Source organism: Urtica dioica, chromosome 4 (genome assembly GCF_054948205.1).
Source record: "Urtica dioica subsp. dioica isolate 48M chromosome 4, U.dioica_male_clone48M_v1_H2, whole genome shotgun sequence".
In the NCBI taxonomy this organism is placed as follows: domain Eukaryota; kingdom Viridiplantae; phylum Streptophyta; class Magnoliopsida; order Rosales; family Urticaceae; genus Urtica; species Urtica dioica.
In genome coordinates, this window is record NC_142759.1 from 6823763 (window position 1) to 6848156 (window position 24394).

At 39.4% G+C, this 24394-nt stretch overlaps 3 protein-coding genes across 4 annotated transcripts; 1 reads left to right on the top strand and 2 right to left on the bottom strand.

Moving 5' to 3' along the window:
• Nucleotides 1-3279: 3279 nt before the first annotated feature.
• ATGRIP (Golgi-localized GRIP domain-containing protein) lies at nt 3280-10243 on the top strand. Its single transcript, XM_089611931.1, has 21 exons — nt 3280-3696; nt 4025-4140; nt 4373-4542; nt 4679-4772; nt 5072-5158; nt 5243-5323; nt 5853-5978; nt 6496-6604; nt 6697-6776; nt 7227-7355; nt 7442-7542; nt 7907-8040; nt 8142-8239; nt 8324-8443; nt 8558-8585; nt 8695-8753; nt 9052-9123; nt 9194-9241; nt 9340-9445; nt 9549-9607; nt 9690-10243. The coding sequence occupies exons 1-21, from the start codon at nt 3288-3290 to the stop codon at nt 9801-9803; spliced, it is 2340 nt and encodes a 779-aa protein (XP_089468057.1). The 5' UTR covers nt 3280-3287; the 3' UTR covers nt 9804-10243.
• A 382-nt stretch (nt 10244-10625) lies between these two features.
• LOC149399838 (phosphoserine aminotransferase 2, chloroplastic-like) lies at nt 10626-12316 on the bottom strand. Its single transcript, XM_089612796.1, has one exon. The coding sequence runs from the start codon at nt 12232-12234 to the stop codon at nt 10969-10971; it is 1266 nt and encodes a 421-aa protein (XP_089468922.1). The 5' UTR covers nt 12235-12316; the 3' UTR covers nt 10626-10968.
• A 6791-nt stretch (nt 12317-19107) lies between these two features.
• Nucleotides 19108-21949, bottom strand: LOC149399839 (G2/mitotic-specific cyclin-1-like). 2 transcript variants are annotated; one of them, XM_089613151.1, is made up of 10 exons: nt 21749-21949; nt 21492-21618; nt 21267-21323; nt 21032-21077; nt 20787-20948; nt 20523-20654; nt 20116-20427; nt 19929-20027; nt 19663-19841; nt 19108-19569 (listed from the first exon to the last, which is right to left on the bottom strand). In XM_089613151.1, exons 1-10 carry the CDS (start codon nt 21810-21812, stop codon nt 19419-19421), a joined length of 1329 nt encoding a protein of 442 aa, XP_089469277.1. In that variant the 5' UTR covers nt 21813-21949; the 3' UTR covers nt 19108-19418. The 2 variants fall into 2 exon arrangements, with proteins under 2 accessions (XP_089469277.1, XP_089469278.1); XM_089613152.1 differs by lacking the exon at nt 19108-19569 and having other exon boundaries at nt 19659-19841.
• Between the last annotated feature and the right edge of the window lie 2445 nt (nt 21950-24394).

Consider the following 24394-nt stretch of genomic DNA (forward strand, 5'->3'; position numbering starts at 1 on the left):
TAGGGGTGAAATCGGTTCGGTTTTGAACCAATTTGAAAACCGAAACCGAATTTTCGGTTTTGAAAATTTTGGACCAATGACCGAACCGAATTGATCCAAAACCGAAAATCGGTTAACCGAAAATTCGGTTAACCGGTTTTGTAAAACCGATAACCGATTTTATAACCGTTTTAAAACTTAATTAATCAGTTTTAAAGATATTACAATTATCCAAATCGGTTATCCGGTTCAAATCGGTTAACCGATTAAAATCGGTTATCCGGTTTTAAAACTGGTTATCCGGTTTCAAAACTGGATAAAAAAAATCGGTTAAATAACCGATAACCGAATTTTTGGATTTTCAAAACCGATAACCGAACCGATTCTTAATTTGGTTTCGGTTAACCGAACCAATTTTTTGGTTTGATGACATGGCACCGAATTTCGGTTCCGGATCGGTTCGATTATCGGTTTAATCAATTTTCGGTCAATTTTTTTACACCCCTAACCCAAACGTCATCGCAAAATCACCGAGGGGCAGAAAGCAAACCTTGAGAGCATCAAACGATCCCTCGCCAAATGGAACAAAATAACCGGGATCGACGGATGAGACCGAGGAAGGCGGACTCCAAGGAGCTGTTAAAATTGAAACCCTCATTCTACACCATCGGGAGCATGAACGATTCCTGGATACGCCGATCGGAGAGGGGATCCTCCGCCGACGAGAGAGAGAGCCGCCGAGAAAGAAATTTGAGGTATAGCGATTGAAGGCTTCCACCATAACTGAGATACGCAAAAACTTCAGATTTACGAGAATGACGGTACGACAACGATAGACTCTGAAATTGTGGGGGATCACCATTGGAGATCTCTCGAAACCAACCACGCCAGCATCAGTGACGGCTCTTCTGCAACCCGAATACTTGTAAAAAATAACCCCAGACAGAGGAGGACCGATTATCTCGCTTCACACCATAAATTGATTTGCACAACAAAGAAATACATATCCCTTATTTTTCGGATCAACGAGTAATGACCACCGAAGCCAAAAGTGGGGCAAGGGCCCATAAAAACATGCCTCCATCTCTGCTGCGAGGCGTCATCGGAGCAGGTTCACTCCAAAACATCCGAATCGAAGCCGAAAAACACACCAAAGTGAGATTGAGACAAAGAACAAAAAAAATGGATAAAGGATTCGCAGCCGAGAATAAAAAAATGTTATCTTTGGGGGTTCGCTCAAGGCTCAAAATCGATGCCACCGTCGTCGCACCCCCAGATCGTAACCACCACACCGTTGGAATCCAGAGCGGCGTCTGGCGACTCGAGGCGGCGGAGAGGAAGATAGGTCCAAACCCTATATCTACAAACATTTCAAATTTTTTGAGAATATTTTAAGTTATATCACTTTTTTTGCACAAATTTTAGTAACAGTGTTAGTTTTGCCTTAAACCATATGTTTCTTCAATATAATACATCATATGCACAATGAAGAATGATAAGTGGCACTTTGAGATTTGGAAATGAGTTTAATGACAACTACCTGACCAAGTAATCTGATTATTCAAATTAAATTGCATTTTTATAAACCATTTTATCAAAATCCAAATCCGAAGAATTTTGAACTATAACTAACCTAAACCGCAAGTCAGCTTTATTTGGTTTTTGATAATCGTACAATTGGATTGAACTAAACCAATCCGATGGCGTTAATTTTTTTTTTTAGATTGCATATATTTATATGAATTTATTATTTAATGCGAAAAATACAACAATAGGTATTTTTAAAAAAAATATTAACGTGGCTTAATCAATACTCATCAGACTTATTGGATTGAACAAATTCAGTAATGCTTATTAGATTTATTGACTAATAATATATGTTGAATTATTTATTAAAAGTATGGGAAAAGTCTATAAACATTTGAAGATCGTGATTTTACCGTTATATTAAATAAAATTATTAAAAAATTAATTAAAAATTTAAAAAAGAAAATAAAGTATTACGAGAAGAAAATGAGATACTATTAATAAAAATGAAAAGTCAAAATTCTCGAAATAGGCTTTTAATATAGTGTAAATTCTCGAAAGAGTCCGTTCTTGAATTGTTTTTAGGGTTATTAAGTTATATAGCCGCACGGTTATAGTGAATTGAGATATAGCCCACATTTCGTTAATTTCTTGTAAATAGCCAAGTTAACTTATTAACATATTAATAAAATACTTATTTAATCCAGCCAAACATGTAAAAAAAATGTAATTATTAGGCTGCCACGTAAGCAAATTGATTATTTACAAAATATTTACTAAAGGTTGGCTAATTTACAATTCCTATAGTTTAGGTGGTTTACGTAGCCAATTTTTTGTTGTTTTTTTATGTTTATTATTTTTTTTAAAATCTTTTACTCTCTTGGAATCTATTTAACTATATTAACTGTCACAATTTTATTTATAAAAAAAAAATGTTTACAGTTTGAAAAATTATTGTTTTTAAAGGACTTAAAATAGCTGTTATTTTAGAAATGTTACACCCTAAAACCGTTACCTTTATAATTTTTCCTGAATATATGATAGCTAAAGTAATCTCCGCTTTCCGCTATTTGAAATAACCCGGATTGCATTGGGCTGAAAACAGAAATAGCCCATCGAAAACAAAGCTGGGTCAAATTTACAAAAACACCCTTACAGAAAGAAAACTTTGACAGATGTACTCCGGCCTCTGTGGCGGGTCGGTGCGACAACTCAACCGAAAACAACGACGCAACTGCCAAGCCTCTGCCATTGCCAACGCCGTCGCTCTCTCTCTCTCAGATCTCTCAATTGGTTTATTTCTACCACTGTAAATTAAGGTAATATAGAAATCCATGATAGGTTTAGCCCAAGTTTACGATCGTCGAAATTCTTCAATAATTAGATCCACCACGATTCACCTAGCTCTTGTTGATACACTGTGAAATCTGATCACATTTGTTCGTGTAGACAAATACACTACATTTTCGGTAGTTTTGCTTGCGATTCGCCATAATTGAGTCATCAAAGCATTTGACTCGGTACCATTTTTTTATGCGAGGTGTTAGAGAACTCTCTCTCTCTCTCTCAACCTTAGCAAGTATATTCCAGTCTTGAGTATGTCTTTAAGTGAAGGTTTTTTTTTTTTTTTTTTTTTTTTTTTGCTTGCAGTTTATATATAATCAATCCGAGAAGAGTTTCTTTTGAATTCCTATTCGGTGAAGAATACAGAATTGAGAGGTTAGAGAATCAGGTTATTCTTTTATCTGAAGTTGGGTTTGCTAGAAGTGGAAGAAGGGAATATGGGTGAAACCCTTGAAGCCCAGATGGAAGAAACTGTGAGCAATGAGAAACTTTTGTCCGTTAATGGAGATATTGCATCAGAAAACAGCGTGGCCGTGGGATCTTTGCCTTCAATCGATGACCACGATCAACTCGTACAAACGATATTGGAATTAAGGCTTCAAAATGAATATTTAATTTCCCAGTTTGAAGGAAATAAAGATTCTCAACCTGAAGGAGAATCATGCAAGAAAATGGAGGAAGGTGAGGGCGTACAAGAACTTCAAGAATCGATTGATTCGTTGAACAAACAGCTTTCCGAAGAAAAACAGACTCGCATTGCTGCGGAGGAGGCTCTGAAGCATCTTCAAGTGGCACATTCCGAGGCAGATTCAAAAGCGCAGGAGCTTTCTTTGAAGCTCATTGAAGGTCAGGTTTTATCTGGGTCTATCCTTTTGTCGTTTTTCTTTGTGCAAGTGAGAAAAGTCTGTGTTGATGTGTCGTGAATCGTTAGAAAGTAGTCTCGTCCCTGAGGTTTGTGGATCATATGTAAAGCTGCAGAATCTGTGTGCACTTATATTCTTCAAGTGGAAGATCGTGCGCAGATAATTTCTGATGAAAAGTTTTGGACTTTATGTGGCAAAGGAACATGAAACGGAGACTGTGTTATGAGTCCAAAAATGGCTTTTTTATGGAATAAATATAAATTCTAAATCTGCATACGCACCACTGGTGTGTATTTTTTTTTTTTCCATAGCTCAACAGAAATTACAACAGGAGATAAAAGAACGCGATGAGAAGTACTCCGAGCTCGACACAAAATTAAACCGTCTTCACAAAAGAGCCAAGCAGCGAATTCAAGACGTTCAAAAGGTAAATCAATATTGCAAGTATTTTCCTTTGGATAAAATCCCAGGACGGTTTGCAAATGATCTACATCATCTCATTGGATCTTATTTTCAAGCTGCTAGCTCAGTGATAGTCAGTCAATTGTAGGACAATTTTGAAATGCCTGATTCCTGAATCAGGATCAGACTCGAAAGTGTATCTAAGGATTGCCCGCCGAAGTTGAATTTGAATGTTGTTTGGAGATTGTAATTTTCAGGAAAAGGATGACCTAGAATTGCGATTTCGTGAAGCTAGTGAATCAGCTGAGAGAGCAGTATCGCAGCAGTCAGCGTTGCAACAAGATCTGGAGCGAACTCGGCAACAAGCGAATGAAGCGCTGAAAGCAATGGACGCAGACAGGCAACAATTAAGAAGTGCCAACAACAAGTAATCCCCTTGTTTAAATGCTTTCCGACTTTAACCTACCAATTATAAATAAATAACATAAAAGAAGAAGAAAAAAAAACTGTGTCATGCATTTTCTAATTCTAAAATAATTATTTTATAAAATGTCAATTCCCAGACTTCGGGACACTGTTGAGGAACTGCGACATTCATTGCAACCTAAAGAGAGCGCTCTTGAGGCATTGCAACAATCGCTTCTGGAGAAAGATCAGGTGAGCTACTTGAAATTTTTTCTTATGCTATGTGGATATTCTTTAATTACTCGGGAACTCTAATCTGGAAAGAAGTATATTATTCACATTTTATCTTGTTGAGAACTCCGGGTTTGTCATTTGTTTGTGTATTGTTTCTAAGGAAATATTAAGTGGGTGTAATTATTTGGCCTAGTTTATAAGTAGATTGAATTGCATATTAATCTTTGAAAAGCCTTTCGTAAATCCTCGTGTAACATCATAGCAGTTGAGTAGATTATCTGTTTTGGTTTAACTCTCTCTGCATTTTGTTACATCAGATGTTGGAAGATATGCAAGGGTTGCTACAAGCAGCTGAAGAAAAGCGTGTAGCTTCAACAGCTGAACTCTCTGCTAAACATCAGAAGGTTGACTTAAGATTCAAAATGCCTCGATCTTAATTTATGTTCCTTTTTATTTTATTTATAAATGCTTCATCTCCATTTTCTCAGAGTTTGGAAAGTTTGGAAGCCCAACTTGCTGATGCACTGTCAGACAGAACAAAAGCTGCTGAAACTATTTCTTCTCTGCAGGTGAGTGGTGTTTGTATAACGTCCATTCATGTTTATGTAAAAGTGATGGAACTGATAATTTAGTAGTAGTGTAAAGTATAAACAAAATTGGTCTCTTGATCCAATATATAGGAAAAGGGAAACTTGGTATTCTGAATAATTAATATCCTTTTTGTTAATATCATCAAAGATCCATCTGCTATAAACATGCTAAAATGTAATGATGTATTCCTTGACACCACTTCAAGAGTGTGTATACATTAAGTGGGTTATTTGAGCACGTTGTTTAAAGCTGAGGCTCATTTAACTAGGAGTAGTCTCAAATATGTTAAATCTCAACATGGAATATTACTCAATGAAATAGGTGAAGAGGCTTGTTTGCAAAAATAGGCCATTATTTGTGAAAAAGAAGGTTGGATGTTTTTATTTGCTTTCTTCACTAGATTTCTCTTTGGGAATTTTTTGTCTGCACATACTTGGTTGCTTGATGGTTCTGAATCTTTCAAAAAAGTAGATCATCTTCAATCCTTGTAAAACAAATTCCCTCCAGATGGTGGTTGCAGAGAAGGAATCGAAGATTGCAGAAATGGATGCAGCGTCATCAGGTGAAGCTGCAAGACTTAGAGCTTCAGTGGAAACTGTCAGAGGAGAGATTGCTCACTTGAAGCATGAGCATGTATGATTTCAACTTCACAAGCCTAAAGCTTAAAAATTTTAACGCTTAGTTTATTATGGTTCTTTTATGTGTGCATCAGACGCCCTATGTTTTTTTCAGCCCAGTTTTTTCCTTAAAAAGTTTGATGCCCTTCAAACTAACTTCAGTTTTATCCTTGAGTTATAGCTTGGAATTCTTGAAGTATGCTCAAAGCCAGTAGTATGGGGTCGCATATTCTTGATGTGATATTTTTCCCTTAAACATCAATGAGGCACATTGAATGACTTGAAATCAGTTTAATCCTTGAATCAGAGCTTTGAAACTTCTTGAAGTACGCTTTAAGACTTCTATACGGTGTCATGAATTCTTGATCTGATTTTTATTTATATTTATAGTTTTTTAAATACCAATAGATTGCTTTGGCCTGGGTTAATATTTGATGGTCAACGTATACTGTTTAACAAGCTCATATCTTAAGAAACCTTGAATTTCTCAAACTGAATTTTTCTCAAGTGCCAAAGAATGGTCGTACTTTCAGGAGAAAGAAAGAGAGAGCTGGGAAGCTACATCTCAAGCTCTTAGGACGAAACTTGAAATTTCCGAAAATAACTTTATACGTGCTGAGGTCGAAGTAGCTAAAATGAGAAGTAATACTCTCATCTTTTGTGTACTATTTTATTTCATAATGTTTGCATAATGTGATGTGATGTGATGTGATGCTCTTTTTTGGTTGGATCAGGCCAACTGGAGTCAGAAATGTCCTCGCAAGCTCAAGTGCTTCATGCTAAAGATGCTGAACTCGCAGTTGCCAAAAAAGAGGTACTAATATACGAGTTTCCGCTAACCCCAAGGGGTTGGTCTAGTGGTATGGGAGATTCTTGGGACCTTATCAGTCCCCGGTTTGATTCGTCCTAGACGCAACATATCAGTTTGTTTCCATGAAATGGTTTCTAGTTCGCAATGTTGAAATGAAATTAACATGGCTTTTCTAATTCTGGGAGAGACATATTCTATGCCCGTGTCTTTGACATGCAGATTGAACAAAAGAAAAAAATTGTCATGTCAATATATGCTTTTGCGACCTCCACTGTTGAACGTCCTGTAAACAAAAAGTTATGAACCTTTGCTATGATATATATTGTTGTAACATCCAATCACATCAAGGGTCAGCATGTTCCTTTGTTTGTATTGAAATATTTGTCAAGCACTCGATATGAAATTGCCCTGTTTTCCGATTGCTAAATTATTTTCCTTATTTAAATCATGCAGATTAATCGCCTTGAAACTGAATTTTCTTCATATAAAATCCGTGCTCATTCGCTTCTGCAAAAGAAGGATGCAGAGCTGGCTGGTGCCAGAGACTCTGAGCAAGTCAAAGCTCTTGAGGAAGCACTTAAAGTACATGTCTATACGGCAATTAGTTTTTATTATAATAACAAAAAAAACTAGCTGTATTTCTGATGAATTGTCTGTCTGATTTTTAGGAGGTAGAGAAGGAAGTCTCTTCGGCATATGCTGAAAGAGATAAAGCCTTTCAAGATCTTGAGATTGCTATGGTAAACCATGGTAAAGAACTTGCAGTAAGGTAATTTGGTGTGTAACTGAAAATTAGGATTTTGGTCCACAATTTACTATACTTTTTCTTCTTTTTGTTGTATTTCGATGGCTAGTTGATTTTTAGTAAATCCTTTTTGCTTCGTCTTATGTGTAGGATTCCCCAGCCTTTTCCTTCCTTATATTGTCTATATCTTAGTCAAGGAATAGTCTTTATTCTGTAAAAAAAAAAAAAAAAAAAAAAGAAGAAGAAAAATGCATTTTTTTTAATTGATAATAAAACAGTAACCAGCTTTGTTTTATCAAAGGATTAGGAGATTAATGAACTAAGATGACATTATAATATATATATATATAATATATATTTTTGTGTGTGTGTGTGCGCACTGGAATAGAGAAGCAGCTCTTTCTGATGTGAAGCAGCAGATCAAGGGCTTAGAAGCAAAGCTTGATTCAGCTAATGCACGAAATCGATCAGATAGGGAAACTTGGGAAAGGAACCTTCGTAACTTGGAAGAGATGTGGCAATGTAAAATCAAATAATTCATTTTACCCTTTTAATTTTGCCTTTTGAATTCCTTGTGGATCAAAATCCAGATGTAACATCGTCGTGTCCAAATGCATTTGCAGCGAGATATGATGCACTTAAAATTCAGAGCGATGCCTCTTCTAGTGAAGATCTAGAGAAGGAATTAGGAGAGTTAAAATTACGTCATAAAAAATTGAAGGTGTGCCTAGAATTCTTGCTGCCTTTGGCTTGAAATCTCTATGATTTATTTACACTTTTTGCTGACTAAGTTCTTTATTTGCAGGAAGAGCACAATTCATTTCGCAATCTCTCTGACAAGTTGATTGAAGAAAAAGAAAACGAAATCTCTCGACTTATAGAAGAAATTAAGAATCTTAATCGGTCTTTAGAATCAAAAGCAAAAGTAGGTTCACTGCAACGCTTATGCATGTTATTTTCTGTTATCTCTCTATTTCTTTCTTTTACTTCATCTAACACATAAAATCTTTTGATTATATATTGATACAAACAACATCAGGCCAACCATAATGGTGATTACAACACAGGTATGAGAACCAACCCTGTGCCATTTTTTTCCTACTTCCAAAAATAATAGATTGTGTAGTTTTTTTTCTTAGCTAACTTAGACAGATATATTAAACTGTGTGTTCTCAGGCTTTCATAAAAACGATGCGTATAATATGAACGTCGCTGGAGCAGAACAACAGATTCTGGTAGTTATATACATACATATATATATATATACTTATATATATACATACATATATATATACTTATATATATACATACATATATATATATATATATATATATATATAAAGCTGATTATACAAAATCCAAAACATGTTTCTAGGAACCTATCTCAGTCAATAGGATTCACTTTAAATTCCCGAATCCTGCCTTGGCATTTTATTTGAAACAGTCTAATATGCAAGTGGCGCATATTTTTTCGAAATGGATTTGGATTCCATTCTTTTTTTTTTTTTAATAAACTCGAGAGTGGAATTACAGATTTTGGCAAGACAACAAGCCCAGAGAGAGGAGGAGCTTGCACAGTCGCAACGACACATTCAAGCGCTTCAAGTATGTACCCCAATTTTTAGACATAAAAATTATTTTCACGACACACTTCCAACGTTTGTGGATTTTTCAGGAAGAGATTGAAGAGCTGGAACGCGAGAATCGCCTCCATAGCCAACAGGTATAGCAACACCTATAAATCCTTGTCATATTGTATAGATTATGTCCGCTGCGCGGCGAATCCTTAAGATGTCTGTTATCTTCACGTATCGTTCATAGGAATCCATGCTTAAGGAAGAACTTCGCAACATGGACAGAAAACAGAAGAGGGAAGGGGTTGATTTGACGTATTTGAAAAACGTCATTATAAAGCTTCTTGAAACAGGTTTTTGTTTTTTTTTTAATTTTGTTTAACATCAATCAAAGAAGTCTATTTAGATACAAAGAGTACTAAAATGGAGTTTGATTTGGGTAAATTTGGAATACAGGCGAAGTGGAGGCTCTACTGCCTGTGGTTGGAATGCTACTTCAATTCAGCCCTGACGAGGTAAAATATATATAAATCTTAAGCTGAATAGGATTATAACCGTTCATAATTACATATATTCGTTTGTTTTTGACAAGTGCAGATACAAAAGTGTCAACAAGCTTATCGAACGTCCATGGATGCTGTTCCCAGCCCATCAGGCGATACATCAGGAGCTACTACTCCGTCTCTTTTCTCAAGATTTTCATTTACATAGCTAGTTGAAGGTACGATGAATTCTTATGTTGCTCGAACCTAATACACAAATCGGTCTGCTCACTCTTTGACAAGGAGTGAAAGAACAAGTGCAATATCTCAGCTCTGCGGACGGAGAACTTCTGGAGCAGTAAATTATAGTCTTTTGTAGTATTATAACATCATTTTCGGGTATCTTGAGAAACTGTAAAGAGCCACTTATTCTGAGACAAGAGTATAGAGAGATGGGTGTCATACCCAAGCTTATTCTTTGATTTTTGACAATGGCTGTAGAGTGAGTGAAATATACGCGACGATTTTACAGTGTGTTATCTGAAGAAGAATACTCAAACGAAGAACATTTTATTTTACAAACATTACCACAGAATAATCTGTACTTGGATACTTTTTGGCGTTGATTTTCCGTCTTTTTGTGTCAATTACTTTGATGGTGGGGCTGTATATAACGACACACTTAATAGTGCTATCTTAACTTTATCAATGCACGGTATGCAGAGTGATTTTTTTTAATTTTTTTATTTATTATATAAGTCTGGTAGTCTCACACAGTTCATGATGAGACATAAAAATGAAATCTCATATCACAATCCATAGTTCAAACGCGTCGGGAAAATTCGGAATAAATCATGTTCCTCTGAAACCAGACCATTGCTAACTAAGTTTGGACTTTCACCAAGGCCAATCAGTGCTGTTTCAAAGGTAAAACGAGACTCGTATCATTATGTCACTCATCAATCTAACTCGGGACAATCCATACGATATGAAAGTACAACGTCAAAGAAAGGATTGCAATCACTTTGAGACTTCCCAAACACAAAGCAAATAAATAAACAACAGCCCTTTGCTGCATTGGCTTGGCATTGATCTATCCATTCCCGTTCTCACAAGTCACAACAAACACCAAAACTTTCTCAGAATTATCCCCTCCCCTAAACTAAAACAAGATAATACTACACTTACAACATCTTCAAAATTTGAACAGAAAATACACCAAAGTCATTCTTCCCATTCCAACAACAAATGGGCTTAAAACAGATTATTCCCGCCTTAAGAATGATCGAGACAAAAAAACAAAAACAAAAACAAAACAGCAGACTAAAGATCAGACAGTGACACCAAATTCTCAAAAAATCATCATCGAAAACAGAAACAAAGCTTGTTGTTCTTCAAGGATGCCTGGCCTGGAAATCCTTCATGAACGCAACGAGCTTCTGAACCCCGGCCAATGGCATGGCATTGTAAATCGAAGCCCTCATACCTCCGACGGATCGGTGTCCCTTGAGCTGAACCATTCCCTCGGCCGCGGCCTCTTTCACAAACTCGGCCTCCAAATCGGGCCTCTCGAGCGTGAACGGCACGTTCATGAGCGACCTCACCGCCCCCGCCACGGGGCACCTGTAGAAACCCCCGCTGCCCGCCACCGCGTCGTACAAAATCCCCGCCTTTTCCTCGTTCCTCCGCTCCGCCTCAGCGAGCCCGCCTCGCTCGAGCAAGTCCTCGAAGACGAGACCGCACACGTAGATCGGGAAGCACGGCGGGGTGTTGTACAGCGAGGCGTTGTCCGCGTGGGTCTTGTAGTCCATCATCACCGGCGTCGAAGATTGGGACTTTCCGATCAGGTCCTTCCTCACGATCACGATTGTTACTCCCGACGGACCCACGTTCTTCTGCGCTCCCGCGTAGATCAGCCCGAACTTGGACACGTCCACGGGTTTCGAGCAGAAGTTGGAGGACATGTCTGCGACGAGGATGTTATTGGAGTTTCGCGGCTCTGGGTAGTCCTTGAATTCGACACCGTGGATCGTCTCGTTGGCGCAGATGTGGAGGTACTTGGCGTTCGGGTTCTGTGGGAGATCGGCGAATGAGGATGGGAGGTTTGTGTATTTCTCCGATTTGCCTGACCAGATCACCGAGGGTTTGCAGTACTTTTGGGCTTCCTTGAAGGCCTTGTCGCCCCAAGATCCGGAGACGACGAAATCGACGGGGTCTTCCGGGGAGCAGAGGTTGAGCGGCACGGCGGCGAATTGGGAGGTCGCGCCGCCCTGGAGGAAGAGGACGGCGTAGTCGTCGGAGATTCCGAGGAGGGATCGGAGGTCGGATTCGGCTTTCTGGATGATTGAGAGGAAGTCTTTCCCTCTGTGGCTCATCTCCATCACGCTCATTCCGGATCCGCGCCAGTCGTACATCTCGGACTGGACTTTGAGGAGGACGCTCTCCGGCAGAGTCGCCGGGCCGGCGGCGAAGTTGTAGAGGCGGTTGGTGCTGGACTGCGGGGTCGCCGGAGATTGCGTCGTTAGGGTTTGGGCCTGGGCGGTGATGGAGATCCGCTTCGGCGGCGTCGCGGCGGAGAAGAAGGGTTTGGGTGGAGTTTTGATGGTAAAGGTTGGGGCTTTGTGGAGGAGGAGCGAGTTTGGCGAGCTTGCCATTGCCATGGCGGCGAATAGGGCTACAGAGAGAGAGAGAAAAGGGAAGAAGAAGAAGAAGAAGAGGTTTGCTGCTCCTTTACTTTGGTTTGGTGGCAAAGATCTGAAACTATCTGCGCTTAATTTATAGTATCTATAGTGATGTGTGTGTGAAAAGTTGCTGTGTCGTTTTCGAATGGTGTTCGGTTTGGTTGGTGAAAGTTTTCGACTTTAGACCCGGATTCGGGGAATATTCACTACGTCGTTTGAAGATAGAGTTGTCGTTTGAAATTATAAAATTCTTAAGATTAATTGAGCGAGCGCAAATCCCATAGGTGTATGAAACCAAAAGCGCCAAACATTTTAGGGACATTTCATTGGATTGCGTTGAGCACAATAGACAAAATATACATCAATTTTTAGGATTCAATTCCCAAATAACTACAATTAAAAAAACCGATAAAATATCATGGGTCATTCTTTTATAATTATAGGTTTGTATCCTCTTTCATGTTTTTTTTTTAATATATGTTTTCATTCTACTAATATCTCATATTTATATGTAATTTAACATTATATATAGATTAAAAAATTAACTTAAGTTAGGCGTAGAAGTCTACTGCTCTAAAAAAATGTGGTATTCACGTCCAAGTCCCTCAAAAAAAATGTTAATCCCAAAAAATTAATATTTGGGAAAGTTTTTAGAGTCTTAGAAGAAAATATAAAAATTGAAGCAAACAAAGAAAGAAATCCTCTCTGAGTAGAGCCTCCCTTCTTCCTCTCTGAGTAGAGCCTCCACCATGTCTTCCACAGTAGATGAGCTGATAAACCAGACCACATCCCTTGCTGTCCATGATGACTCTGAGGATGAGTGGGAATTAGATGGCACCATCTCTGCCTCAACCAACACTATTCTCCTCGGAAAAATTACAACTCGCAAACCCACAAACAAGCCTCTCCTTCACGCCCAACTTGATCGTATGTGGTGTCCAGGACCAAGCTGGCAGCTTCACATACTTACTGCAAACCAATACTCCACTATTTTCAAAGCCAAATTCAAAGATAAACCCACCTGTTCTGCTATCCTCAACCGTCACCCTTGGCTGTTCTCCAATGGATTCATCACCCTCGCTCCATGGCCGGACTCCGGGGAATGGCAATCTGTTAACCTCGACCAGATGCCGCTGTGGGGCAGGGTCTCCAACATTCCTCCAAAGCTTCTCACTCCAAAAAATATCCAAAAAATCGTCTCAGCCGCAGGAGATATCGCCCACCTGAAAACTGATAATCTGGAGCAAGTTTTATTCCAAAATTACATCAAATTCAAAGTCAATATCTCAATCCAAAAACCCTTATACCCAGGAAGATTTATCACCATTCAAAACACAAAAACCTGGATTCAATTTCACTATGAAAAGCTTCCCTACATGTGCTTCACCTGCGGAAAATTAGGCCACGACAATCGGAACTGTTCAGAGCCGCTTGCCACCATTCTCGACGATCATTTGAAGGCTGTGCCGTTGTTTGGCCCATGGCTCCGCAGCTCCCCATCCCCACAAAACTGCTTCGAAGCTAGCTCTTACACCAAAGCCCAAAACACCACTTCGCAGGTGATTGCAAATCCTTCTCCACACAATCAATCTGAAGCCAAGGACCGCTCCCCCGCTCAGACTCCGACCCACCTCACCAGCCAAAACGCGGCCGCTGCACCTCCGACCCAGTCCAAAACCACCAATCACCAAAACCAAGCACCGCCGCTCGCCACCAATCCTGGCGCACCACACTCCATCGAAAACCCAAACCCTCCAATTAATGCCCCAAATTCCAAACCCAATGAAGCCAGCATAGACTCCAATTCCCAAGTCCCTATCTCCACTACCCTCGTTAATGAACCCACTCGTGGGCCCATTTTTCCCCAATTCCCAATCATGACTGACCCACCAAACACAAGCCCAACCCTTATCTCTTGCCCTCTTAATCAGCCTCATTTCCTCTCAGCCAATAATTCCCAATCCAACCACCTGGAACCTATCACCATCGACAATCTCTCCTTCTCATCTGGCCTTGAACCAACCATCCCAAAAAGGAAAAATAAGCAATCCCCCCACCCACGTGACTTACTCACTAAAACCACCAAAATAGCAAAAAAAGGCATACAACACACCCCAAGGAAAACCATCTCCCTAAAACACCAAGCCAGGCACAAAAATCTTTTCACCAACTCCCCGAGTGACAAATTCCTCCCAGAAAACGACCCAGCCACAGATGACCACTCCCTTGATACCAATTCAACTTCTCCTGCAACCCCTACGACTGCTGAAGTTTCAGTTGAGATCACTGATTCTTCTCCAGCCTCTACTCAACATTCATCGGCGAACCTTAGTGAAGAAGGTCGCCGGTCACAATGTTAATCCTATGCTGGAACGTCCAAGGGATTGGGAACCCTTGGACCGTTCGTACCCTCCAATCCCACACAACCTCCCTCTCCCCTGACCTCATTTTTCTCTCAGAAACAAGACTTTTCTCAACCCAACTCACGTACCTAAAGCAAGCAATCAACTTTCCCCATGGCCTCGCTGTTGACCGTATCGGTCTCAGCGGTGGTCTTGCCCTCCTTTGGACAGATAAAATCCAAGTCTCTATATCCTCTTACTCTCGACACCACATTGATGCCTTCATCACCGACACCTCTGGTACCCACTTCCGTTTCTCAGGTATCTATGGCCACCCTGATACCTCACAACGACACCACACATGGACTCTTCTTCGCCGTCTTTGTCACCTCTTTGACGGACCTTGGATCTGCGGCGGTGACTTCAACGAGCTCTCTCATCCTGATGAAAAACGAGGCGGCTGCTTAAGACCCCAATACCAAATGGACAATTTCAACAATGCTATTGATGATTGCAGCCTTCAAGACCTTGGCCCGAGCCATGATTCATTCACTTGGTTCCGCTCTTCCGGCGAGGATCTGATTCAAGAGCGACTTGATCGATTCCTTGCAACCACCTCTTGGAAGACTCAATATCCTCATGCCGCGGTCAGCCACCTGAACTTTTGGTCGTCAGATCATGCTCCCATTGTTCTACATTGCAATGGGCTGAAACTCCAAGACCAACGCGCAAAGTCCCAACATCGTCGCTTTCACTACGAAGACGCATGGGCTGATGATCCTGATTACGAGCAGCTTATACGAGACAGCAACCTCCTCTATGAGGCTTCAAACCCCTTACAGGAGTGGACGAGAGTGCTGTCGGGCTACGAAACTACCCTTCGAAAATGGAACCGTGAAAAATTTCGTGCCCTCCAAAATTCGATAAGGAGTCAGAAAGATAAGCTAGCTTCTGCAAGCACAAACCTCAGCCCCGACACGGTCAATACATTCCGTCATGAGGAAAAGCTCCTCAACACGCTCCTTGATAAAGAAGAGAGGTATTGGCGCCAAAGAAGTCGCGCCACGTGGCTCAAACACGGTGATCGTAACTCTCGCTTCTTCCACCGAAAGGCCACACAACGCCAAAAAAAGAACACGATCTCAGGCCTCTTCGATTCTGATGGAAATTGGCAGGATCAACCACACACCACCTCAAAGGTAATATCCCATTATTTCCAAACCATTTACCGCTCTTCTAACCCCTCAAAATCCATAACAACTGCCATCCTTGATTGTATCCCCACTAAAATCTCCTCAACAACTAATGAGATACTCCTTCAACCCTTCGAACCTGAAGAAATCCGTAAAGCCCTCTTCAATATGTCTCCACATAAAGCACCAGGCATCGATGGCTTTCCAGCTAGCTTTTTCCAAAAACATTGGGACACTTTTGGCAACCTCTTCACACGAGTCTGCCTAGGTGTTCTAAATGATGATTGGTCGGCCAAGGAAATAAATCACACCCTCATTAGCCTCATCCCAAAAAAAGCCAAACCTACTCAAATGAAGGACCTCCGACCCATTAGTCTTTGTTCGGTGATATACAAAACCATATCCTCCTGCCTTGCCAACCGACTCAAACCAACTTTGCCTTCCACTATATCCGATACTCAATCCGCCTTCGTCCAAGGCCGACAAATTTTTGACAACGCAATTATCGGATTTGAAGCTTTACACACGATGAGACTTGGTCGGTTTGGAAATGGGGATATGGCTGCCCTTAAACTTGATCTTTCCAAAGCCTTTGATCGTGTCGAGTGGTCATTCATCGAAGCTATAATGCGGCAGTTAGGCTATGATGACCGTTGGATACTTAAAATCATGAATTGTATCACAACGGTGACCTACTCCTTCGTCCTCAACGGTTCCATATATGGCAATATCACCCCTACCCGAGGTTTAAGACAAGGTGATCCCCTCTCACCATTTCTCTTTCTTTTTTGCGCCGAAGGCCTCTCGTCCCTCCTCCATGAAGTCCAAATTCTCAACCAAATACAAGGCCTCTCATTCGGCCCCACAAACCCACAAATTTCCCATCTCCTATTTGCCGATGATAGTCTCGTTTTTTTCAAAGCCACAAATAGTGAATACATTATTCTCCGAGACACCTTAAACACATACTCCGCTATTTCGGGCCAAGAAATAAACTTCGACAAATCCGAGCTTTGTTTTGGAAAATCAGTCAATATTGATCACCAAATTGCCATAGCCTCCACTCTTTGCGTTCGCATTGTCCCTTGCCATGAAAAATACCTCGGCCTCCCCGCCTTCGCTGGACGAGGAAAAAAAACCCTTTTCTCCCACATAAAAGACCGTGTTTGGAATAAATTGAGGGGCTGGAAATCTTCCCTTTTCTCTCAAGCCGGCAAGGAAGTTCTCATTAAATCGATTGTCCAAGCTATACCAAGCTATGCGATGAGTTGTTTCCGTCTCCCAAAAAGCCTTCTAACCGAAATACACCGCCTTCTTGCTCGATTTTGGTGGGGTTCTACTGAGGAAAAAAAGAAAATTCATTGGTGCAAATGGCGATTCCTTTGTAAGAACAAAATCAGCGGAGGACTTGGCTTCCGTGACCTTGAAGCTTTTAACCAAGCCCTTCTTGCCAAACAAGCCTGGAGACTCATTCGAAATCCCAATTCTCTAACCTTTGGCATTCTCAAAGCTTGCTACTTCCCCAAACAGCCCTTCACCCAAGCCAAAACCCACCGTCGAGGATCCTTTCTATGGCACAGCCTTCTTTGGGGCCGTGACCTTATTCTTTCCGGATCACGATGGCGAGTTGGGAATGGGGAAAATATTAGAGTTCTTCATGATAAGTGGATTCCTCGGGCCCCTTCTTTCAAGCTCATAGAAGCTCCTTACATCCCCGATGATACCCGAGTTATGGACCTTCGTCGGGGAAATGGCGAGTGGGATATCGACTTCATTAATACGGTTTTCCAGCCCGATGATGCTAGTCTCATCCTTAGCATTCCCTGCCCCAAATCCAATGCCATCGATCGGCTCCGTTGGCACTACACACGAGATGGAGAATTCACAGTCAAGAGTGGATACCAACTTGCCTACAACCACAAAACCCTATCATGCCCCTCTAGCTCAAACCCGTCAGTGTCTTGGTGGAAAACGTTGTGGAGGCTCAAGCTCATCCCCAAAATTAAAATTTTCCTTTGGAAGCTAAGCCATGGATTCCTCCCCACAAATGATGTTCTCTCAAAAAAGAAAATTACTACTGACCGTGTGTGCCCCTTTTGCAGATCTGCTCCAGAAACAGTTGTCCACGCCATTTGGACATGTCCCGATGCTTTTTCACTCTGGCAAAGTTGCGACCTCGACCACGCCATCGACCCGCGCTGCACATCCGATATTATTGGCTTCCTTCTTGCTGCTGCCGACCGCCTCAACCAGGAGTCATTCCGTCTCTTCGCTGCCCTCTCTTGGTCTCGGTGGACTTATCGCAACAAGGTCCTCAACGGCCAACCGCGACTCGACCCTCGCTTTCTCATAGATTGGACTTCTCAACTACTAGACGAGCTACACCCGCCGGATCAACCTCAAGTCCCTGCTGCTGCTACGACCCCTTACAAATTTCCGCGACTCATCAATGACAAAATCCAAATCAACGTTGATGCTGCTGTTTGCTCTCGTCGGAACCGCTGTGGAATTGGTGTTCTTCTCCGTGACAACACTGGTGCAATTACCGTCTCTCACATCGCCCAAACCCCCGTAGTTCTCGCCCCCGACATCGCCGAAGCTACTGCAATTTTGCACGGTATCAAGATAGCTAAAGACCAAAACATCGATCACATCTCCGTTCTTTCAGACTGCCTCACAGTGATTCAACTCATCACCACTACTGCGTCCCCGACGACTGAGTTGGGCCTTGTTACAGATGATATCCGGAAGCTTGCTGCTTCCTTCTCTTCTTGCTCCTTTTCTTTTTGTCCCAGAGCTAACAACAATCCGGCTCATTTACTGGCTAAATATGCTCTGAACTTTGCTTCTACTGCTACTTGGACCTTTTCAGCTCCTCCGAATGTTGTAACTGCTGCTTTAGCAGATTTACATTTATTTTAATCAAATGCACACCCTTTTATCAAAAAAAAAAAAAAAAGAAAAAAAAAAAAGAAGAAAATATAAAAAAAATATATATATATATATATATATATATATATATATATATATATATATATATTCTCCCAAAATGTATGCAAGTCTTTACAGATAGTGCTTTAAGTTTAAGCAGATGCAAATTTAAAAATATATAATAATAAAAAAAACCTGTTGTTTTACCATAAAAGTCATCTCATGTTCAGGTTCAAATTCCGTTAGAATCGCACTCACCCAATAATTAGGCAGAAATCATAGTACTCTCTCCTGAAGTATATAATCATTCGGCCATAATCATGGTCGCATATTATTGTCCAAATGAAAGGACAAACAGTTCAAGAAGAAAGAATTACATTCTACAATGACAAAATAAAAAATATATATTATATAAAATTGGCAGTTCTGCTATGCTCTCTTGATTGGAACACAACAAATTCAATAATGATGATAACAATAATGGCTGTAAAGAAGCAAGTAACAACCAAGGAAGGTGAAGTAAATATCCCAGGGTGCAACCAAAGTTGCTGAGTTATTATGTGCATATTTTTTATAGTATCATAATTGATTATACCACCATAACCCAATATTCTTTTTATTATCTCTCTCCCTCTCTCGTGGCTGTTTGGTTTATATGGTTAGTGTAGTGACTAACTATAGACACAACCACTTCAATTCACAAGTGGTCTTCTGTGTTCAGCAGAAAATCTGCAGCTCCGCATTTGGACGTGTAAACAAACTTGGACGTCGAGTACTTTCTATGCACTCCGGTCAGTTTCCCCGTTGAAGCCCTCTGGTGATAACCCACCATCAATCTCGAACATTCTCTGCCAAAACAAAACATTTAGAGGACTTAAAAAAAAAAAGACAGAGTATTTTTTGTTTTTGTTTTTCTAGTGACTAAAGAAAATATTACTCACAGCAATTGGTCCTGAGAGTAATTAGCGTGCCATTCGAAGGTCTTGTTCCAGTGCTTGAAGCCATAGATGGAACACTGGGCCGTGAATATGGCTGCGGCGGCCAATAACGACGGTGGAAACTTGAGCATCTCGTACTCCACTAGAGACAGCTCGATCAAAAAGAACGATAGGTGTTCAAGCTGTATAATGATAGTTAATTATGAGAATATGAAAAAAAAAAAGGGAAAAAAAAATCTCAGTTACGCGACAAACCAACCGAAACCCACCTTATTGTCAGATTGAGAGGCCTTAAGGAACCTTTTCATGAACACGTAAGGGGTCGGGACTGACATGTTGAACTGCAATGTGTTGAGCATCAATTGCTCCTACAAAAGAAATAACCCGAGATTTTGCAAGTAAGAGAAGGTTAAAGAGAGAATAGATAAAGTTAGTACAGAGATAATATAATAGTACCATGTCGAGAACGTCTTGTCTAGTGTAAGCCTTGTCGGAGATAAGAATGAGATCTCCCACGACCGGGACCGAGACTTCCTCGTACTTGCAGGCCAAAAGCATCGAAACCAGACCCACCAACTGAAGCTTCTTTCTCACCACGGTTTGCTTGGAAAGGAATCTATCTATGAGGTTAACAGTCAAGAAAAGCGTCTCTTTCATGAGGTCAAACTTGTCGTGAACCTCGATGAGCCAGTCGATGAGTATAGACCTCATCTTCTCGTTAATGTCATATTGGTGTGTCATGTAGTATGGTTCCACACAGCTAAAACCCTGCTTAGGATGATTTTGTTCTTCATTGTTCAGTACACCTATGAAATTATATAAATGAATAAATAAAAAAGGAAGGGTGTGATTGAATTTCCTACCTCCATTTTTCTATAGAAAGCATAGATATCATCGACGTAATCAACAACTGCGAGTGGATTGGCTTTATCACCGATATCAATGTCCACAATCGGCTCATCATCTTCTTCTATGTCCTCCATTTCAACCTCCTCCTATATACAACATGAGATTAATTAGATCATTAATCTAAGGATATGTTTGGAACCCCAATCTTACTACGGAAAATACAAACTTCTTGTCCTTTTCAACCTTCATTTCAGCTCTAATTAATGTTCTAAACATACCATATGATCAGTTTGATCGGGAAGTACATCTTCTTCCAATTGCTCTTCGAGAAACATTGGAACCGGATGATCCATGGCCGGCTCGCATTCTACGTTGTTGTCGTCGTCGTCGTCGATGAATATGCTTTTGCCAAAACCATTTGAGCTTGGCTTCTTCTTAACCTGAACGAAACCCATTTCACAATATAATCAGCCACACACTCTTATCTTAAATTTTATAAAGGACTAGACAAATTTCACAATACCTCGAGGGAAGAGGATTTCGTGCTTGCAATTTGTGCGGCAAATCGTCTACAAACATAAGATAAATAAATAATTAAATAATCAAAATACTAAAAGCTACTAGACAAATTTAATTTTACTAATTGATTTTTTTTATGTCTCTGATGGGTTGGTTAATATTAATCAAGCAATCATATATGGCTTGATTGGTCATTAAATTGAATAAATGAAGAGCTTAGAGTGAACAAAAATCCAAACCTTGTAATCGGTCTGTGCAGCGGATCGGCCTGCTTTTTCTCGCACATTTCTTGTTTGCTGAATAAAGAGAACGAAGAAGAAGAAAAAAAAAACCGAAAGAGTGAGAAGCCAAGACCCTCTAATAATCAAAGAATAATAGAAAAAGAAAACTTGAAAAATGTTTCAAGAATAAGAACCCAAAAATGCTTAAAGGAAATAAGAGATTAAGATGGAGGAGAAAATTACTCAGATAAGCCTCTCTTGTTGACCACACAAGGATAAGCTTGATTAGCTCCGACTAATCCCTGGTTAATCACTCCCAAAGCCCTTCTGTTGCTCTTAATCTCCTGGCCAAACTTCTTGCCCACCATATCTAATCCAATCAAACATACCCACAAAATTACTTCATTATAAATTTAAAAATAATAACAAAACCCCAAATTCTTTTTTTCTTTTTCGCTCCAGTGAGTTCAAGAATCCGAAAATCGTTCGGGTCAATCCACCTTGAAAGCTCGAGGGTCTGGTCAGATTTCCGTTGTTCTCATCAGAAACAACCATGTGTGCCATATTATTATAATTAGATATGTGTTGAGCTCTTAGGGAAGATCTGATGATACAACAACGGCTGTGAAATCACTTCCCTCGAGAGAGACCCTCTAAAAGCATCTGAATCTGAGTAGGAAGAAGAAGAATAAGACGAAAAAGGACGTAGAAATAAAGGAAGCTCCAAAAAGGAAACCCAGCCTCTTTTTTCAAACGCAACGGCTAGTGAAATCTGACCGTTAGATCACGCCCTTTGTCTCCCTGTCCTAACAACGGTCATTTTATTTAGCTTTGGCATGTGCCGTCCCGTATATTATTTTTCAAAAATATTAATTTTAACCCTAAAAAAACAATTATTAATTTTTTCTAATGAATGATTTTATTTATTAAATCAATGATTGGAGTGTCAGATTTCCAGTTGGGTTTTGGTTTGCTTTTTACGGCACATTACTCTTCTCCAATCCGCTCCACCCCATTTAGGGCTCTCTTTTTTATTTTCATAAATAGTTTTTTTAATAACTTTGGTCTTCCATTGGAGGCTCTAATTACACTTTAAATTAATGTTAATGTAAATTAATGCCGTGACTATAGGAGTAATGATCAAGCGTCTTATAAATAAAATTAATTAGCTTTGGAAAAATGGTAAAAGTTGTTGGCTCCATAATAAACATTGAAATATTAACCGTGTTTCGTGGAGAAATTGAAATGTAACGGAATTATTTACGTGGGTATATACTTTGAATATTGTCAGAATTGTGAATGTTACAACTGGAGATTTGTTTCCTTATTTCATAACCTTGTCAAAACTGGGACCTGTTTAATTAGAATTTCGTTATTCCATTTTATATATGATAAGATAAGGACACTAGTCACTACCTTTAAAAGAAAGATAAGAATATATTTATTTTACAGGATACGTATTAGAATAGGACGTTAACTAACATTCTAAATATAGTTTTATTCAGATTTCATATAATGTGAATCGTCGAAATAAACACAAACACTGACACATGCACACTCCCAAAATTAAAGACATTACAACTCAATAGGGAATAATATTTGGTGGATCATAGACGAATCTCTCACGGAAAGTTGTGAATTTTTTCTTTCTTATAAACGTTTGTAAAATTGTATGTTTTTTTTCCCCTTTTTTTTATAGGGAAAAACCAAAATTTTAATTTATACGAATATGAAATAACATAAATAACAATATAGGCATAAAACTTCCAAGTCGGTAGAAGATATGAGCAAACTTTAGCCGCAACATGAGTCACATTATTTTCGGGTCTTGAAATGAAATAATTGTTTCTTCTGCGTAATTAGTTGGAGTGTTTCAGCAAAAAAAAAAAAAAAAAAAATTACGGAAGGATGAGTGAGATATGTTGAGCTAAAAGACTTAATTTTGTTCATCACTCGCTATAATAATTTCACGGAGTTTGCAGTGATAATTGGAATATCTACTATATATTGCAGTGATTTACCATATACGAGGATCTTCGTTGAGCATTTACGGTTGAATGGTCAAAGCATTCAACTCATAACTGGCAAATTCGTAGTTAATATCATGTCTTCCGCTTGGAGCCCGTTATGTCAAAAGCAGAAGAAAACTCATCCTTCTATTTTCTTTTTTATGTCCTTGTGTCCCCTCCGTTGTGGCATCGTACGATGCATTAAAAAGGGGACCGTGTCAACTTATTTGGACTTGGGATAAATAGTCGATGGGTTTAGTTTTGCGCTTTTGCTTCATAAACATAAAAGGAAGAAAATAAAATTTCTTATATAAAAGACAACTCGTGTTGAACCTTGTATCTCCTAATTTAACTAAGACGTATCTTTTTTATTTTTTGTTTGAAATAGTTTTAAATCAAACTTCCATTTGACTTCCCTTTTAAATTAGTCATTCATATTAACTATCATTCATTTTTATTTTCATGTGATAAAATTAAAAATGAGTTCTCTTATTTTATTATCAAAGATAACCCAAGACTTTTCATTTAATAACGGGTAAAATACACACAAATTCAGACACCAAACTATATTCAACAAAGAAATGCAAGGCCTCAAGAACTAGAATCGAATTGTAGTACACACTAAGGACATGTTATACTTAGAAAATGAAATGGCAATGATAATCGGAAGGGAAATGAGAATGAAATGGAATGAAAAAAAAGTTGGAAGTCGGACCACAACATAATAATTTCATCAACTACAACATATTATTCGACGACAGAGAAGCCTAGATCCGGGATTACTTTAGGCTCTCCAAGAGCCGCCGGCGTTGGCCTTATCGCCGCCATCAAGGTCAAGGCAGCACGAGTACACCCTATTTTTGGTGGTGGTATTGTTCTTAATTCTAAATGTGTTTTAGTTTTTTTTTTTTAAATTGATATTTTTTTTCTTTTTAGAAGAAAAAAAATTGGGGGTTGTTTTGGAAGAATATACAATTACACAATGGAATATGTCATTCTATCCCATGTGTGAAAGAATAAAATTAAAATTAATGGGTAGAATAATGATTCGAAAAAAAAAATCAAACAAATATAATTGAATATTTTTTAATCCATTGCTTTCCAATCCCACCTCATTCACCAAACCAAACACCCTAT

Bases quoted from the DNA above. Each gene is read 5' to 3' on its own strand.
- ATGRIP (XM_089611931.1), top strand. From the start codon at position 3,288: ATGGGTGAAACCCTTGAAGCCCAGATGGAAGAAACTGTGAGCAATGAG. The intron at 8,240-8,323 runs GTGTGCCTAGAA...CTTTATTTGCAG, and splicing joins TACGTCATAAAAAATTGAAG to GAAGAGCACAATTCATTTCG. The intron at 9,446-9,548 runs GTTTTTGTTTTT...TTTGGAATACAG, and splicing joins TATAAAGCTTCTTGAAACAG to GCGAAGTGGAGGCTCTACTG.
- LOC149399838 (XM_089612796.1), bottom strand. From the start codon at position 12,234: ATGGCAATGGCAAGCTCGCCAAACTCGCTCCTCCTCCACAAAGCCCCA.
- LOC149399839 (XM_089613151.1), bottom strand. From the start codon at position 21,812: ATGGCACACATGGTTGTTTCTGATGAGAACAACGGAAATCTGACCAGA. The intron at 21,078-21,266 runs GTTTGGATTTTT...TTATGTTTGTAG, and splicing joins CTGCACAGACCGATTACAAG to ACGATTTGCCGCACAAATTG. The intron at 20,655-20,786 runs GTATGTTTAGAA...TGTTGTATATAG, and splicing joins CCGATCAAACTGATCATATG to GAGGAGGTTGAAATGGAGGA.